At 38.1% G+C, this 19,774-nt stretch overlaps 1 protein-coding gene across 1 annotated transcript in view; it reads left to right on the top strand.

Moving 5' to 3' along the window:
* Positions 1-19,774, top strand: part of zgc:66433 (uncharacterized protein LOC321250 homolog) — a gene marked incomplete at its 3' end in the record, with an annotated part of 54,331 nt that overhangs the window by 16,872 nt on the left and 17,685 nt on the right. The window contains 2 exon segments of the mRNA XM_034238529.1: positions 11,638-11,720; positions 15,554-15,722. Of these exon segments, the coding sequence (XP_034094420.1) occupies positions 11,638-11,720; positions 15,554-15,722 (252 nt within the window).

Below are 19,774 nucleotides of genomic sequence, written 5' to 3'. Positions count from 1 at the left end.
CTTAAATATTTTTTGCATTTTAAGGCATGGGAAAGTGACATTCTTTAGTGCTAAGATGTCAAATTGAAGGGATACTTTCCTTTGTAGTCACCGTCTCCTGCTGACTATGCAGCTGTTGAATGGTTGAACAGCTCAAGAGGAAATACCCCGGTTTTGAAGGCCATGTTCCCAGTGAGGTATGTGCGGTTAGACTCGAGTCTGGATGTAAAAAGAGGGGAGGAGGGAACAAATAAATATTGGTGTGCAGCTCTGTTATCTGGCCACATTCCTTATATCTCATATCCTTTTATGGCCCTGGTCAAATTGAGCTTCTTCAGTCCTAAGGCATGAAGATGTAAAACAATAACAAAACTCATAAAAAAGCTTTTTTTAAATCTGGGGAGACTAGTAATGGGAGAATAAAATATGTTTATCCTGTGTGGATGCTTTCCTTTTTACGCGCTGTTCCCACTTAATGTTTTATTGGATAACTTGCCGAGAGACATGTGACAAGATGGCAGAATGTGACAGCCAGACTGGACCTTGTATAGCGTTCAATAATCCAGCCCAGAATGAACCAGATCTAGGAACAGCTACTTCCCTTTATTTTAGGTGTAAATTGATGACAGAGTCTGAAGTCTGGTTTGATCATCTGGAAAATAATTACTATCTTGAGCTAAATTCTAATTGATGACGCACTATCATGTTTGTATGCTGGATATGTCGCCAAAATAAGCAGGGGTCATAATAATAATAAATAACAAACAAACAACATTTGATTATGAGTCCGATGTTTTGGATAAACTAATCCACATAAGGCTTCAGTCCTGTACTACTGTGTATCTGAAATTCATTAAAGCTGTAGAAAGCCTTGGTCCATCTCTGATTTGATTGGATGATTGTGCTTCATTTAAAGAAAAGTGCATAGGTACAAACTTGAGAACTTGGTACAAGTTGACATGCATGCTGTTTATGTTTGTACATAAAACATTCTTTCATTAATGGTTGATCTCAGTCAGCCGAGTTTATCGTTTTAGCTGACCAACAAATATTTCCCACTTCCTCGCAACCTCACTTGATCCCTTACCTGCATATCTCCCTTTCTATATTTGGAAATGAAAGACTTGCAGCTTTTTATGGACACACTAACATGATATCAATGCGACCAGTTTATCTGCACTGCCTTGAGTCGACCTCTCATCTTCTCTCACTCAGATCAAATCAAGATTTGGGCTTATTTTTTGTGTCTCAGAAAGATATTGTTTTAGTTGTCTGGTCAAGCCCTTTAAAAATAGGTATTTAACTGGTCCCAAATGGATTCTGCACAGAGATATGTTGAAGATGATCCCTGCTAAGGAAATATCAGGCTGAATATTGGAGCCAGCAATGTAATAGTCCAGATGAGTCCTCCCCACACACCAAAACCCCAAAGAACCCTCATCACCTCAAACATCCCGATGTATTCCGCAAAGCATTTAAAACCAATGGTGATGGCATGTCGAATGAGCAGTCTTACATCAAGGGGTGGATTGTATGGTAGTAAACAGAATTCCACTCATTAACAGCGTTAGCTCTAACGGCTCTCACATGACTGAGGTTTAGCTCTCTTAAGTGTTTACACAGCCAAGGGGTTTGTTCCGCTACAGCCTTATGAGAAATCATTACTGCGATCACTTCAGCCAAGGAGGATATCTTTTCGGTTTTGTTTGTTTGTTGGTTTGTCTGCAAGATTACATACAAAATATGTTGTTAGATATGAAATAAATATGTTAGAATTTCCGCAAAAACTTTTGCAAGCGTGAAAACTGGACTAAGGAAGTACTCATTTCATTTTGGAGGGTTTTCAAATGATGTGGCACACTCGTTTTTTTTACTAATTGGAACAGCTTTCGCTGACGTCTGCACATTTGGAATCTTCTTCTTGGATAATCATGTTAGCGAAGGCAAAAATAATTCAAGATTTCTCATTTTGGTCACAGTTATACCAACTGAAAATCTTCAGGAATTGAGATGTTGAATGTGAGTTAAAAGCTGCTGTACTTTTCTAAGCTCTGCCTCTGCTGCTGTTTGATTGTAAATCTCTTGTTATGTGGTCTCTAATTGCTGTACTAATATAATAAGGTCCATATAAGCCATTACCAGTGACTGTACAGAAGGATTAGGACTGCAGTGGAGTGGATTTGTGTTGTAAAAGCTGTAAATCCAATATAGGAGCTAGAAGGCTGTAGATGTTACTAGATTACATGATCCTATAATTTAAACAGGAATTTACATGTGCCTGTATACAGAGAAACTTTTTCAGAATCATGGAAAGGTTTATCATCTGTATTATTAGCTTAATTTTTGACTATACCATTGGGGAATTTTCAGTCGTCAAAGTCAGACATCAGCATGTCGGTGCTGATGAGAGCCAATTAGTCAGCACCGTAAACCTGTGGAGCTGAGTCTGGTGACTGGTCCCATTGAGGGATTAAGGCTCAACTAAATTCTACGTCAGAAGAACAGGAACCCTGTGGACAAAGTCAAGTCATAGTCATCTCCGACAAAAGAGCTAATTTCTATTCATTATTCACTCCAACGTTTACTTGAGTTTATACTATTTTCTATACTGCTAAACGCTTGTGTTCCAATATGAGGATTGTTTTCATTGTATGAATCTGGACACTGTTTATTCCAGTCATGATTGATTTGGACTCTGTTCTGTCTACATCAGCTGGGCAAGGGTTAACTTATTTTAATAGCAGATGTTATGGCACTGTAACTAGTCTGTCAGGTGTGTGAAAACTGGACCAGTATTCCAGGTTGATGGGTAATAAATGAAGTCGAACACCAGAGTGAATGAAGTGAATACTGAGATTTTATAAAGGAAAACATATATATATTGGCACAGGAATTAACAACATTCTTCTAAATAAAGCGCTTGACACTTGGGTGCACCCCAAATAAAATTAAAATAAATCCCCAAAAGAAAATAGTTATTTGATCAGTTCCTGTAAGGTCCTCAAAATCCTACCACTGGTAGCGGAAAGATGAGGTGTTCAGGTTGTCATTGGTAGCTCGCCATCCCCCTCGTCAGGGAGAAAATCCAGAGTCCACAATCCAAGGGTATCATAAAAAACACAGCCTAAAATATATAACACGGCTTAAAACATTGCAAATGTTTCTTCAACACATGTGCATCAAATATCATAACTGTGTTGTGCTAAATTATCAATGCAAATATACAACACATTTAGATACCATAATATGGAAAACTGTTGCATTGTAAATAAAAGATTCATTCTAAATGCACTACTAAAAACACACTGACGTCAATAACCATGAAATCATGAAATGTAGATCAAGATAAGCATTTACAGTTTACACATTAATGCTCAAAACATTGTAGTAAACGAAATAAATGTCTAGTGCTTGTTAGCACTGTATAGTAATACACAATATATAGCTACTGTAACTCTATCAACCATAACTCATATTTGCTAAATTTAACTGAACTCTCAAAAGAGCTAGGTGGCTAACACACCACGAGGCCCGCAGCATGCAGGCAGCAACCAGCATGTAGCGTGTTGCTTCACTCACCGAGGAAAATAAAATTAAAATAAAAACTCTTTCGCTTTCCAAAGCAGCTCCAACCTCCAACGACAGCCCGAGAGATTGGTCCACCGCCGCCCCCGTAAAACTCTCAATTTGCGCTGTTTTGTGCATATTCTTTCACACACAGTGACGTCACGAGCTACCCACAATGCAACGTGCGCCATATATCTATATAGAAATACGCCATTTTCCTGGAGGTGCTAATATCCTGGAGGTGCTAATATAAACAGCTAGGTAATGTAGCCAGGCAGAGCGCAGTAGGTTTATTTTCTGAATTAACGACCGAATAAATCGCTGCATGTCTTCGGATTACATCTCTGGACTTGAGGGGTGTGCTCTAGGTCGTTACCAGCGTAAACTAGAGCTGTGTGGGTTATCCGATTGCCCTTACAGACTGCCTGCAGATGTATGGAAAAACGACTCTCGAAAGTGGCCTTCGGTCGATTTTGGCAGCATCTACGTCTATCTTCTAGAAACACCAGGTGAATACCCCACTTGTCACAATAATATTATCATGCCAATGCATATATGTGGTATTTTAGAGTTGACTAGATATTGATTAAGGCAATAGATTATGATATTCTGCTTGCACCTCGTGTGAAATGGTGGATACCGGAAGTACGGTGTCGTCCTCGGCCCAAAACCCGTATGTGTGTGTGAAAGAATAATGATCACAAGTGTCTCCGTTCTTCCAGCGTGACGCTGCTCCCTCACACACACGTCTTCAATGTGCCCTGAGTGCGTTGATATCATAGACTGTATATATAAATGGACGTAGGGTCCGTGACGTCACCCATAGGATTCGGCAGACTTGCCGAGAAGCCCTTAGTAGGCGGAGTCGGCCACTAACGGCTCGACAGTGACGTCAGAGTTCAACTCCCGCCTGTTCCAGCCTGCTCCAAATAAGGGCAAAGAGGCGGAGCCGAGGCGGGACCTCCTGTCACCGAGCTGGAAGTTCCAGAGCTAGCTGAAGCTACCAAGCTAAGCTAACATGCTCCCCATCTGCACACTGCCGTGGCATTTTACGTTTCTAAGGTAAGCGGACATGAAACTATTCAGAAAAACTATAAATAATAATCTAAGTTATTGAGTTTTTAGCATAATACTTCAGAATCTTAAAATCCCTTAACGTTTGTATGCAATTGTGCTAAATTCAACACTGGAATCAAGCAAATATTAATATGTTTGCATGACATTAGTTATTTATATTTTGATATCACTTAACTATACGTTTAATACAATTAAGTCAAGCTAAGGTACATGTGATGGTAGCTAGTTAGCGCTCTTACCTGTGAGGCCTCCTCCAAACAGCATAATAACCAGACTGTATCATTAAAACTAAGTACCAGTTCTAGATCCTTGACTTTAGACAAACAATTCAAAAGACAAAATGTATTTAAAGACCAATCTTTATTTGAATGTGCCTCTTAACCTGAGATATTAGTTATACAGTAATAGTATTGACAATCTAAAAAAACTGAGCAACTCAACAGTCAACTTTATATTTCTTATTGTCTATTTTCATTTTCCCCCTCTCATATTCAGTGTGGACGGATTGAGACAGTCTGGTGTCCAGAGAGCTGCAGAGACTTCAGGGAGAAACCTCCGTGTGATGGACGTCCTGTCTGTTGGTTTGGGGAGGACTGAGGGTCTTTCCTCTGCGAGGAGGACCAGGGCTGATGGAGGAGCCCATGCTGGGCAAAGCTGATACCAACTGCACAGGCCTAGTCTGTCACTTTATTTGACTAAATGTGTTTACTTATACATTTAATAGGTTTACACCTTCTGTCCATATGCGCTTTTTATTTAAAACATTTGATGAAGTTTTGGTTCACATTTCAATAAATTGTATTTGTATTTGCTCTCCTTTTGTCCATTATTCTTACTGAAAATGTTAGATTACACATTCACATCTGACTGAAGATTGGCCCCATGTATTTGTGACGTTGCAAACTCTACGGTACAAGGCACAAGTGATGTGAAGCTCATAAAGTGAGGCAAATAGAAATAATCAGCTGATATAGATGTAGATGTAGATGTGGAAATAGCTGCATTCGATCAGCTGACTGTTTTCACAATAAAAGTAGTTTCTTAGTGAATGTCCTGTACTGGTCTTAAAATCTCATAACATCAGCTTTTAATGTTCCTCTTGGATGTTCTTCTTGACCCTCAGAGAAGGAGAAAATGTCGTGTCTTTCAGGCATGTCCTTTCCTAACAAAAATTACAGGAAACATAAAACATATTATTGCAGAACAAGTGTGTTATTTATGAAAGCGGTGTGTTTGTGTGTTTAGGGGCTGTAGATATAATTATTTTGTAATTGTAATGTTTTTTTTTATTTCAACAGAGCTACAAAGACAATCAGATTATGAATGAACAGTATGAAGTTCATCAACATTGAAATATATGTGTTTGCTTGCAACAACAGGAAGCTTGCTCTCACTGAAAGAATCACTTTTACCACGTTTTTTCAGACAATATTGAGAGATAAATAGTAGCAGTTCTCACTATGTGTTAAATATCTTTGCCTTCAATACATTAAATTAGAAAGCTGACAAAGTCATATTGCTAAATATCTAAAATGTAACTTTTTGCATGGAAAAAACCCTCAACTTAACTGATGTGTAGGTGATCTAGTATTTAGTATTGTTTAATGGAATACATATCAGTGTATTCAAGTCAATACTTCATTCATTTAAACCAATATCTTTCTTGATTCTTTGTACAGTATGAACAAAAGAGTCTTTGTACCTGTGCTGAAGTTCACTGCTGTGAGGAGTCCAGTTCAGAAATATAGAAATATAACTCAGATAAAACCGTAATAACTCAATATAATGATTCGCGGTAAAGAAATAAACAAGAGAGAAAGTGCATCTCTGTCAGCAGAGCTTCTGTCAGTCAGAGGGTTAGGTAAAAGTTGAGATGTCATGTGAGGAGAATTAACAAAAATACACTTTATTTATTTTTAAATAACTGTCATGAATCTGTGTGAGATACAGACAGGAAGAAAAATGTCGCAAAGATCGCAAATGTGCCCTTTAATGCATTTGAGCCCCTTACACATCCTCTGCACATTTCAAGAAGCAACATGCATAGTAAGATAACTACTTTTTAAAAATGTTTTTAACTGAGAGTTTGTGTGTGAGACACACTATTAATGGTTCACTATAACTGGCCTCTGGTCTTAATACTGGTAGGAGAGGTTTAAGTCAATTTCTGTCAATATCATGGACTGTGACATTTATAGGAAATCTGGCTGAGCGGAGGTATGTGTTTCTGTATGTGTGTGTGTGTCAATTATTGTTCATTTTTAGATTGTCACATTGTCACATTTTGTAGAGAGAGAGAGAGAGGGGGGGGGGGGGGGGTCGGGGGACATACACCCAGCATGTGTTATGTATGATGTGGCTCTTTGCAGTAACGCAGGAAAATTATTGGCTCTTTACCTCTGATTGGTTGGCCACCCCTGCTCTAGACTTACAGTGCAAATACGTAACTTGCTCGCACTAAAGTTATTAAGACTATGTAACCCTCAGTTCACCACAAACCGTGGACAAATATGGACATGTTTATCTTCAATCTGTGTTTGCATGTGTGTTTGTGTGTCTGTGTGCTCACTGTATGTGGTTTGTAACGAGGTTATTTCATGTGTCTAATAAAGGCGGGCCCCTACGGTTCGGAATACCTTCTACGACGTGCTAATCCATTGTTATGTAATAAGGGGGATACACACACACACACTGTCATGCCCATACACATACTGAATAGCTTCCAAATACAGTTAATGATGTGCCTGAGAGTGTTTATTCTGCGTGCATTGCAAGGCTGCAGAAACGTTAACAAACAGCTGCCAGAAAAGTCATGGAAGAATGCAAAAGGAAAACAATTCATGCTGTAAAAGTGCCTTGAAAGAAAGCATAGTTGAAATAGCTCCACAAATAAATAATGAAGATTAGGAACAAGCTCAGATAAACAAAATGATGTAACCTGCTATTGTTTATGAGACTGTAAGAAAGGAGGGAGCTCCAGATTGTTTCATGTTTTTTCCAGGACTGTGAAATATAGACTAGTTTCCATGTTATGAGAGAAAGACTCTCCAACATGTTAAACTATAAAAATATGTTTTACTGCTTGATTCAGTTTGTGCCTTGTATTTGGTTAACACAGCTATCAAATGTTTAATATCAACTACAAGACTATAGCCTTTTTTCAGACAGTTGAATATGTAAAAATGCTTTTTATGTCTTTTAAAGTGATGGGTTTTTGTCAGAGTGTAGAAACTGTTGATCAGGTCAACCCCCTTTTGCCCGTGTGAGACAAATAGTTTCTATAGATCATTTTTCTTTTATTATTTCTTTGTGAGTGAGAAAGTGAATTCAGAAAGTGCGTCTTTACCATCTTTGGTAGCAACTTTACACAGGAAGGCCTCTGTGTTTACTGTAAGTCTTTTTTCTCTTTTGTCTGTCTCGTCTTCCTAATATTCATCTGTTTATCTAACTGTTTCTTCTTCCCTCTCATGCTGCTCTTTCCCACAACCCCTCTCTCTGACCCCTTCGCTCCTATCTTTTTTGTGTTGTCCCAGTCTTCTCTGTTTTTCAATGTCTTTTTTCTTTATTTATGTGTCCCTTACTCGTCCTCTCATCCCTTTCCCGCTCTTGTTGCTTCTTTCTTTTCTTTCAAATCTGTTTTTCTGACTTTTTTTAACCTTTTCTCTTTCCTTCCCCGTCATCTCTCCATTCTTCTCTCAGATGAAAAGGAGGATGTCACCATGGGGAGTCGGCTTTGGAAGTGGGCGCAGGTCAGTCATTTTGACCCCTGACCCTCTGACCTTGAACTTAATACTTACACAAGAAATTGTCTTTCCGCTTGACTTAAGGACTTTTCATTTTGGGAATCAGCCCTCTTGCTGAGAATTAGATGAGAAGATTGATCACACAATCATATATGTGTGTTAAGTATGGAGGGAGAGGCGGGAGTCAATTCGCTTGTTGTAGGCTATTTAGCTAGCGGCAAGTTGTTTAAGTAGGCTACATAAATCCTTGTGAAACAAAAATGTGCTGTTTTTACACATCTATTTACTGTATGAATGGTTGTCACTAAGAGGATACCATGTTTTAATTAAAGAGCTTTCTAGGTGTATTCAGACTTTTTAACTTTGAAGGGAGTCAGGCTAGTTGTTTCACCTAGCTTGCAGTCTTATGCTTGCGTAAGCTAACTGCCTCTTAGCTTCTGCTCCTTACTCGACGCACAGACAGAGGAGGGGTATTCATTTTATCTTAATCCCATCATATCATGTATTTTGTTTTTGCTATGTGTGTAAAATGTAATTTTCTTAAATGTTTTATGTGAGGGATGGAAATTAGCTCAAAGCTAAATCTGGCACTGTTACGCTTGACACCTTTTAATGTCTTAAGTGTTCATTACTGTGCATTGTCCCTGCCAAATAAAATGAAAAACAACTAAACTATTCCTTATAAAGGTTAGCAGGTGTACCAGCATTTTTTATTATCGGGCATCATACTGTAGAATATCACCACAAAACCTCTCAACAAACGTTTGAACTATGTTAAATCTTGTGTACGTTCCCACTCAGTACATTTTAAAATGTCAATTATTGAGTCTTTGCCTTTTGTGGTTTGTTCCCTACTGATAGAACATGTAGCCCTGTGTTGTTATTTGGTGTCAAGTTTTCATTCTCCCTAGGCACTGTTCCTGAGTTCATATCATAGACAACATATTATATGAATGTCTGTATTTATCTGTGTTTGTGTCTGTGTATCAGTATCTGTTTCCTAGAGATATTATTAGGGCTGTGTGTGTGTGTGTGTGTGTGTGTGTGGTGTGTGTGTGTGTGTGTGTGTGTGTGTGTGTGTGTGTGTGTGTGTGTGTGTGTGTGTGTGTGTGTGTGTGTGTGTGTGTGTGTGTGTGTGTGTGTGTGTGTGTGTGTGTGTGTGTGTGTGTGTGTGTGTGTGTGGTGTGTGTGTGTGTGTGTGTGTGTGTGTGTGTGTGTGTGTGTGTGTGTGTGTGTGTGTGTGTGTGTGTGTGTGTGTGTGTGTGTGTGTGTGTGTGTGTGTGTGTGTGTGTGTGTGTGTGTGTGTGTGTGTGTGTGTGTGTGTGTGTGTGTGTGGTGAACTATTGACTAGTGTATTCCTGTGGCATCAGACAGGAAATGGATTTGTCCAGCACTCATAACAGCAGCAACAACATCAGTGTGTGTCTGTTTATGACCATGTGATACAATAATCCAAATATGGAAATACTGTTAATGCCACGGTTTATTTAGGAAGTGATTTCACAGTTATAGTTTAATTCAGTTGTTTTTCTCTCTGATGTATGATGATTCTCATGACCAGTATTAGGATGATGATCATAGCCAATGGTTGCATAACGGTAATACTGAAGGAAGCTGCAGCACGTCAACAAACTCTGGAATGTTCCATCCGTTTCTATAATAAAAACTAACTGTAAACATAGTGACAAGAAGCTCTCCAGACACTTCATTAATGGAGACAAAGAGCCTCTACACTAATAACAAACTGGGAAAACATGGCTGTCTTGTAAGCTTTCTTAAAGTTACAATCATTTTTCAGTACGTTTTAGGATGTGTTCAGACCAAAACCGAAACCTGAATTGTGCCCTGTTTTAGCGCTGCAATTATGGCCAGTGGTGTTTTTTTAGAATATTGAACATCTCTCTAATATTCGTAAACATCAGTACCCTTTTCTTAAAAAATGAAGATGGATTTACTTTCAGGCCACCTTTATAAACACATGTTTTTCCTGAACTTACTGTGGATGCCTTGACTTTGCCCTTTTTTTTCTTTTGTTGCAGTGCTCTGGTTGAGTCATAACAATGCCGATTGCTGAAAGACGACAACAATAACTTTTATTATTTATTTTCTAAATCTCTGTAATGCCAGAAGAATGTTATCCCTGATATACATCACACACATCAAGTTTGGTGCAAACTATTCAATTTCTCTATGCTTTTGTATTCATAGTACTTTAAGAGCATTGGTTTACTGTTAGCTAACAAAGTGGAGCTGTCTCGAATAAGAGACAGCAGATGGTTCAGCATTTAGGAGCTGAACTATCACACGGCCTTTCAACTTCCTGTCTGCTGCACAAGGATTATTAATAGTCCTGTGGAGTAAAATCATGCAATAGATTAAAAACTCCAAAACATACTGTTTTGTTTATTGTGATTACTTATTAAAAGAGCAGTATCCAATAGAAACCTCTTTTGATGTCTTGTAAAGGTTCACGGCAGTGTTATTACCTCCATTCTGTTGCACAATTCGAGCAATAACAAGACATCAGTTTGAAATGTGATTTCCATGTGTTTGAGTTTGTTTTACTGGTTGCTGGGCACCTGCTGGTGTTAAGACAGAAGTAGATGGCAGAGCAGAGCATTGGAAACATAGCTGACATGCCTCTGCTGAGACTGTTTGGATTGAAGTGAAGGATTGGACTGGAGATTTAAATCAGACTGAAGTGAAACATGACATCTAGAGTTTAAGGACCAAGCTGAACTTTGACCCCCACAAGACCCACTTCACATGTTCATCTTTGAGGAAGATACTTTATAAGGAAGCTGCTTGTCATAGACATATATGATACTTAAACATTTATTTGTTTTGTTATTTTATCTCCCATTGTAAAGCGTCCTTGGGTTTCTTGAAAGGCGCTATGCAAATCTAAATTATTATTATTATTAAATGTACTCTCACTGTGCAGTACTGTGTTATTGCAGATTTTGCCACCCGCTCATGGTAAGAAACTTTTACAGGCAGTCAGGACACTCCCAATCCGGACCTTAACCAGATTAATATACAGCGAGTCTGATCACAGTACTGCCACACAAATATGAAACCAGACAGGTGTAATAGATGGGGAAAAACAGTTTTTAGTTCATGCTTTTTGGTTTCCTAAAATACTAAACAAGCCCTAGCATTCTCCCTCACCTTTTCTAGGAATGTATCAGTGTACTGCTGTGTTGTGCTCACAGTATAAATCTTTATTGAGGAAAAGTGATGCTCATCAGTCTCTCTCCCTGTCTCGCAGCAGTGACGGCGCTGCCATGGCGTCAGGACCTCCGGAGGGGATGGCCAATCAGGAGCCTGCTGAGGTTGCGGAGGAGTGCTCAGGTAAAGTTTTGATTAAATGTTCAGTTAAAAGTTTTCATGTGATTTCAGTGGAAAAAGGAACAAAAGACTAAAGATTATTCATAATGTAAAATTGGTCGAGATCAATGACTTTAATAATGAAAAAACTATGTTTGAATCTCTGCATTTTTAAAAAAAGTGTTCAACTTTATACAGTATTTTTGGATGGGACCTAATAATTGGTGAACACAAGTGATTTTAAAAAAAACAAGATCTTTGACTCCGCATGTGATATGAGGACACAATGGTTTCTCAGGACCTGCTACCCAAAGCTAAATAAGGGATAATTAGCCAATTAGTACATGCTTACTCAGCTAATAAATTAATAATTTTACACAACATTTAGTTTTTAACAGGATTTTATATATTTTAAAATGACAGTTTTTCTTCCACTTAAAAAAAATAGTCTGTTCCACTGCCAAGCAACATCTGAACTGCGATCACAGCGACGTAACTTAAAATCGAGATTTTCTATAACTGTCCAAATCTGTTCACAGTTTATTTTCCATTAACCAGTCTTTCAACAACACCAGAGCCTATACCGTGATCTTATTAGTGTGTATTCCTGTCTGTCTTCTTCTGCTGTTCCCTTTAGTGTTTACTTCTTGTCTGTTTTCTTGTGCTAAAGTCCCTGTCCTCCAGCTCTCTCTGTCTTTGAACCTCTTTCCTTCTCTTGTTCTCTTTTCTTTCCTTTACTGGGGACAGTTTAACCATCATGAATCTAAAGTTTTGTGCTCTCCTCAAATCTAAACATTTAATTGCGCAGAGCGCCCTTAGCAGCGATCTGCTACCGAAAAGAGCAGACCTCTCATTGTCTAGATCGACCAATCAGAATCAAACATTCAACTAAGCTGTGTAATAAGACAAAAATAACAAACTATATTATTGGGAGAATGGGTGGGTACTAGTACTGTATGAAATCTACGTCATATCAGCGTTATGTTGACTGTGTACACACAGACACAGCAGAGAAGATCAGGCTAGCTTTAGATCTCATGGCTGCCGTTGGCAGGAAATGAAGGAACACAGAAAGCTATCATCATCTCACACACACATACACACACACAAACCCAGATGCACACTGTCGATACAGATGGAGAGCATGCTGCTGATATAATTGAACCAGTGAGAAGTGCATTCAGAGGTCAGAAAAATGTGTGTGTGTGTGGGTGAAAACACAGCAGGAATTTTTAGCTGAAGTACGCCTGGGATTATCGAACAGGCCAACTAAGTGGAAACAGTCTCTCTGCCCGAGCTTAATTCTGACTTTTCAGTGGAAATCTATTATTGCAGGAAACAGACCATTAGCACTTAGTGTGGTGAGTGATTTCTATTTGACTGGTATGATAGAGCTGCCAGCAGGCGTGACTCCACAGATCACTGAGTCTGCCACTCATGTCCGTCTCAATGTGTCCGAGTCAACCCAGTGATGGTGCCAGGCCAGCAGAGAGCTGCAGTTTCAGAGGGTCAGACTCTGTTCATAGAAATTATACAATGTTAGGCCTGCTGGCCTCATAAGAAAAAATGCCAGAAACAAATTATCAAGAATTCACATGGATTATTTAGTAAAGTCCTACTGAACTTTTAATTAATTTTGGTGAATAAAACCTTCACTGGTGGTGTTTCCATTTAGTTACAAAAAGTGCATTTATTTATATTAATGTTTTTGACCCAGCTATTTTAACACTTGTGATATACTGATTTGAGCTTTATTTGCCAATTCAGATATTACAAATCTAACCTGCCAAGGTGGAGATATTTTAGGTTCCCTCTTTTTCTCTCTCGCATTGTTTCCCTCAAAGGTCACCATCTTCTCAGTTTGTTATCTCAGGTCAGTACTCCCCTGATGATGTTATTTTTATTATGAGAGTGTAGCCATGTTTTTAACTGAGAGAATGTACAGTATTTTGGTGAATATCAGCATCTTAGCCCTTCAATTACCATAGAGCTGCACTGACCTTTCATTGAAGTGGTGGCCTTTTTAAACTCTCAGAGAGCAGACTTTTAACTTAAGAGTGCATTGTGCCTAAAATAGTGATTGAAATGGCTCCGTTGGATGGCGTTTCCTCCTGTTTTTTTCATCTTGGCAGCGCAGAAAGGCTTCATAAAAGTTTGTTTGAAGCTCTGCAATAACACAAAGCAGTTTACTTTAAAGTCTGGACAAAAGAGAGGAGAATTTGCCAACATGCTTTACAGAAAGTGGATGAAAATGGCATTATCTTGTGTCAGGTGCTTTATGTAGACAATTTGTTTGCATAATATGTGTGACTTGTTTAGTTACATGTACCTATGATACAGAATGAATAAAGAAATTAGCTCAATCATTTTGACAAGTGTTCTTTAAGAAATGACCCAGAAATGTTAAGCAGCACAAGGTTGAGATTCCAGACATTTTTCAGTGTGATTTAGTTCCAACCAGAAGGTGTATTTTTAGAGAAAGGAAGGAATGCTCAAGGATTCCCTGCAGGCAGAAAGACAGAAATTACACAGCAAGTATGAAAAGAATCTGTCTCTTTTATGTATCGTCTGAAGTGTTTTGTTGACTTAGGGTTAAAAAAATAGTTGGTTCACATTTTTATTTTATTATTGTTCACTGCTCCTTTCCATTTAGTTTCCTTCTGTTTTGTGTCTCAACACGATCCAGACTGTGGAGATTATTTATTCCATTATTATTTCTCCATTGGGGTTGCTCCACATTAGATAACATTGAAACAATGACGATGGGTCTGTGGTGCTATGAATCTGTAGATGCAGACCATCTTTAAAAGTGTTGCACTTCTATATATACTATTGTAGGACTCACAATGGACATTAGAAAATACATTTCTTATTTTTGATCCCTTTTCCTTTGTAAAAACTGCTGACAATACCCACGATGCAATCTCTATAAACAGATAATGAGTTTCTCTTTGTAGTACATTTGCAGACCTTTTGTACTCCAAGCAGTAATGACCAATCACATTGAGGTGGCATGGCTGCATGCAGTTAAAAAGTCAGTGTGGAGAGCAAATGCAATCTCCAAACCCATCGGCTAATGGTCCAACAACAATGACACTCTTAGTGATAACGGACACTATCTTTCAGAAAACTTCTAGTCCACATGCTAATAAAAAGCTAGATCCTGTTCAGAAAATAGCCAATGTGTTCTGAGATTGCATTAATTCCTGTTTGTGTAAAACATGCAACACTCTGAAGGTTGTTCGACGACAAACACTGTATAGTGGTTTGGTAAACAGTCGAAAAACTGCATTCTGCATTTTTGCAAAAAACTGTTTATTTCTGCTTTAAAGTTGGGTCTTTTACTTTTTCTTGGGGCCAGCCTCAAGTGTCCAATGAACTATAGTTTTTTGCACTTCAGTAGCCCTGTTGAATGTGGGATGGAGAATTGACCAGGGGGCATTTCAAGTGTTGGATGACCACCTTGCTGACTGAAAGCAGTGTAAGCTCTGTAGCTGTTTAAGGAGTTATAAAGGAGTTGTTGAGTTTTTCCACTGTGGTGCTAATGGAGCTAGACTCACTAGGGGGGAGGGTTTACAAGCTCAGGAGAGTGTGCGTGTTTGTATCTGTCTTTATATATGCCAGTCTTGGTGTGTAGTTTCTCCAGGGATGCATACCTGGGAATTTACAGCCACGTGGAGCTCACTGCTGAAACTAGAGTTCATATGAGGGCAGTGTGTAAAGAAGCTGTGTGTGTAATTGTCTCGTTAACAGATAACACAGTTAATTGTAAAGCTAGAGTGCGTCAGGAGAAAGTATCCGTAACAGGGTTGAATTAGATTATTTCATTTCCTCTCTTTTCTCATGTGTCTTCACAGGAAAGAAGAAGTCCAAGTTCCAGACGTTTAAAAAAATATTTGCAAGGAAGAAGAGAAAGGAGCCGCCAGCAGCAGGAGCAGATGCTGGGCTCAAAGCCAGCGAATCAACTGACAATGTCGGCAAAACCTCCGAAAATAACACCCTCACTCGATCAGAGAAGGGATCTGGGTAAGATCAGACACAGATAGACAAAAACACACACCAACTGTGACGGCAACACTTTTATTGGCACAGTTTATACACTCTAAAAGAAAATACACCGGCTCTACTTAAATAAATTGAGGTAACAATTTGCGTTGATCTTTTTAAGTATTTCCAATTTAATCGATTATTAAGTTAATCCGAGTACCCATTTATAATCTGATTAACTCAATTAGTTCAGTACTACAAACATAATTGCTTTCACCTTTAAAAACTAAATTAAGTTGAACCAACTTAATTTTAATCGTAAAGATGGAGTGATATTAACTTGCATTTTGTTTTAATTTAAGCATTTATTTATTTAAGTCCATACTACTCAAAAATGTCCATGCTGTTACCTTAATTTGTTTGAGTATTAGAAACTAATTTATTTGAGTCAAAAATAATATACACATTTAAAGGTGGGGTAGGTAAGTTTGAGAAACCGGCTCGAGATACACTTTTTGTTATATTCCATGGAATGCTCTTAACATCCCGATAGCAATGAATATCTTACAGTAAGTGCTTTGACAAAAAATCCATTAAAAAATGTCATCTGTGGAAGCCGTAGTACTGTAAAAAGCACGACCAATCATCTGAGCCGGCCCGGCTAAAATAACTGGATGGCCTACCTGCCTGTCAGCCTTCCATCTGTGCACTAACTTATCTCGTGCCCTCATTGGTCATGCGCGCGTTCGTGTGTGTGGAGGAGGGGCTCTGTAAGGAAGTGGCAGATTTTTTCCGGCTGTGTATTTTCAAATTCTAGCGCACTCGAGCTGGTTCCTCCAAAATTACCTACCCCACCTTTAAGTTCCACTTTTTAACAGTTTATTTTAAAATGTTCTTTACACAATGACATTTTTATAACAAATGTTCTCAAACATGAAATAAAAGTAAATACAACAAATTAAAATAAAGGTATGAACCTGCTTCAACGTTTTTAACATCTGTTTTAGGTAGTCCAGGTTGAGTGCGTTAGCCCCATTAGCATGGCACAGGGTCTTGTCGCATCCGAGATCTGAAGGACTTCTGTTCCTTCAATCACTATTCTTGCATCCGCACCCCTGGCCAAGACAATCTTCAGCACCTCATTGCTAACTTCCACTTCACCATCCTGGAATAAGTAGATTAGAAAATACATTTCAGTGTTTTTGGTGCAATCAGATTTGAAAACATTGCATTGTGTTTCAGGTTAACAAGTTACAGTATGATTTAAGCATCGTCTTTACTTCCTTGAAGAGATCCTCATGTTCACGAACACACACCACCAAGCATCTCTTATTCTTTCCACCGAATCATCCTTAAAAGGAGAACATTTTAATGTTGAGAATTATATATATGAGAATATTTATTTTAAATTAGTTTATGTCAAATGTAACGTTAATTCTAACAAGAAAAAAATGTATATATATATACATACTGTATTACCAATAATGAACTTTGACTGCAACTGTGAAACAAAGGATACAGGAGGATACAAACAGCTAGCTAATCATATGCTATGCATGCTACAGTAGCTTAAAACAAGTAGCTAATGACTACCTTACAGCTTGTGTTACACTGTATATGCAGTAAGCAGCTGTTGTAAATTAAGCTGAACAAAAATGGCTACTTACCAGGTAACTTGGTAGATTATTATGTTAAAATCCTGTTGTTCCACTGCTACCAAGTGTTCCGCTTCCAGGATGAATGCAGATTGCTCCAACTCAACATTCGGTCTAAGAGTCCAGGCGTGTGTTCAGTTTTGAAACCAAACCGTTGAAACTCAATAGATATGAGTTACTCTAACTTAATATATCCATATAGTTGAGTGAACGCAGAAATATTTTTTCAAAATCATTACATTTGTAAGTTACATTTTTTTTGTTCTTTTTCAGTTTGACAGACTTATTAAAATAACTTGAGGTAAAAAACTAAAAATGTTATGTTGAAAAAGTATGTATTTTTAAGTGGAATCTTCTAACCCCATGAATCGTTTTTTAGAATGTACATCGACACAGTTTAATGTGCCTGTTGACAAGACTAAGAAATAGATTCAAATACTTCTATGTGTTTCTTAATGGTTTTAAGATCCTTTAAAAAACAGAACAGCTCACTAAATGCATTTTGGGTGAACTAGAAAGCTTTTTTCTTTATGCAGCAAATTCAATATCCTTCACATGGGAATTCATATAAAGATTTACTCTGCCCTTAGAGGCAAGTGAGAAATAATATTCTGGTGAACCATTTTCTTGGTCAAATGGTAAATGGACTTCATTTATATAGTGCTTTTCCAGTTTTTCACGACCCCTCAAAGAGCTTTACATTTACAAGACAACGTTCACCCATTTATACAGAGGCTGCCATACAAGGGGCCACCTGCTTCTCATACCATGCCATCGGGAGCAATTTGGTGTTAAATATCTTGTCCAGGGATGCATCAGCATTACACAACCTTGCCATTGTTAGACTACCACACCACCTCACAGCCACAGAGGCATGTTTTCTCTCCTGTGTTTTGACTTAAGTACAGAGATAATCTTCCCTTAATTGCTTTTTTCATTTGTGAAACAGGTGGTGAAAAGTTTCAACAAACTCTTTTTTTCTTGTTTATTTTTCCATCTGTGAAAATAAATAATTAAATAATTATGAAAGATTATGCCAGCAAACAACTTTTTCAACCTGTTCTGACAAACACAGAAGAGAAAATTATTTTACTAAAGAAATGCAGCACCTCTTTTAATAATAATAATAATAATAATTCCTTACATTTATTATAGCACTTTTTCCAGATGCTCAAAGCGCTTTACAAATACACATTACACATATCATACATGCAATGGTCACCACTGTGGACAATACCCACAGAAACCAGAGCCCAGTTTGATCTGATTGGTCAACCGCTTCGATATGTCCTGAACAATGTATTGCCAGCAAGTTACGCGCAAGTGTTATGTAGTGATGTCATTATGTTATGGGGGAAAAAACGAGTCCAATGGAGGTGTTTCTGGGATGGGGAAAGTGTTTGGGAGAGAAACTCCCTCTGGAGGGTACTTTGGGATTTTAGCCTTTGCAGACCATTTACATGCACAAAAAGCTATATAACACACTACATGAAAGGGAGAACCCCAAAAAGTAAAATAGGGCCTCTTTAGGTTATTTTGATTACTCTGATTACTTCCATTGCAGTCGTTTTACTGTGCTGCACATTTTAAACCTTCACGGTTTTTTAAAACTTTTGTGCAAATCTATAAGTGTTTTTCTCATAAATCAATTTGTTTCAGGCTAGAAAAGCCATTCAAAAGACATTTAGTCAATGTAGTCCTCTTGAACCAAAGCCAATTCAATAGTTTTTGATGGGTTGGCCGACCTTCCCAATGAAATATGAATCCAGTTGTGGCAATATCATCTTCTTTTTTATTAATATTCCCTAAACGTTACTCTTTTTTATCCAGCCACCACTATTTGTCAACCACAAGCATTTCAAGAGGTTCACCAAAAAAAGCAAAGCTGCTGTTAGTAGACACCATTTCATTTGCCTGCAGTAATATGTTTATATTACATTTGTTTGATTTCCTCAGCCTATTTAGATACATATCTCCTCTTGTGTAGAAAAGACAGAGATACTTAAAAAAGGAAGACGTTGTTTAACATCCAATTCCTGTTCATCCTAAGCTTAGGCTTGTGGCTTCCTGTTTTTGTTTCAAATAGTGGAGTTTGTCTTCCTGTGGACAGTGCTGATTTCCTTTTGTTTTCCCAAGCTGTGGCACTTCCTGCCTCGTCTACTCTTGACTTTTCCTCATAGTCACAAGATATATCTGCACCAATTTGACTGAAGCCCTTCTGTGTTAATTGTCAAAGTGCATTAATTGGAATGGCCAAATGTTGTTGGACAGCAAACAAGAACAGAAAGGAGATTATCGATTAATTTTGAATGATTTTCTTTTGTGAAAAACTGGCAACAACTTACCATTAAGGGTCAATTATTTGTTTTAAACCTCTGACCCATCGGGCCTACCAACATGCAGTTCTCTTCCTTCTGTTTGTTATGTTTCAGAATC

Source organism: Gymnodraco acuticeps, unplaced genomic scaffold, assembly GCF_902827175.1.
Source record: "Gymnodraco acuticeps unplaced genomic scaffold, fGymAcu1.1, whole genome shotgun sequence".
Taxonomy (NCBI): domain Eukaryota; kingdom Metazoa; phylum Chordata; class Actinopteri; order Perciformes; family Bathydraconidae; genus Gymnodraco; species Gymnodraco acuticeps.
This window is presented reverse-complemented; position numbering and strand designations above follow the sequence as displayed.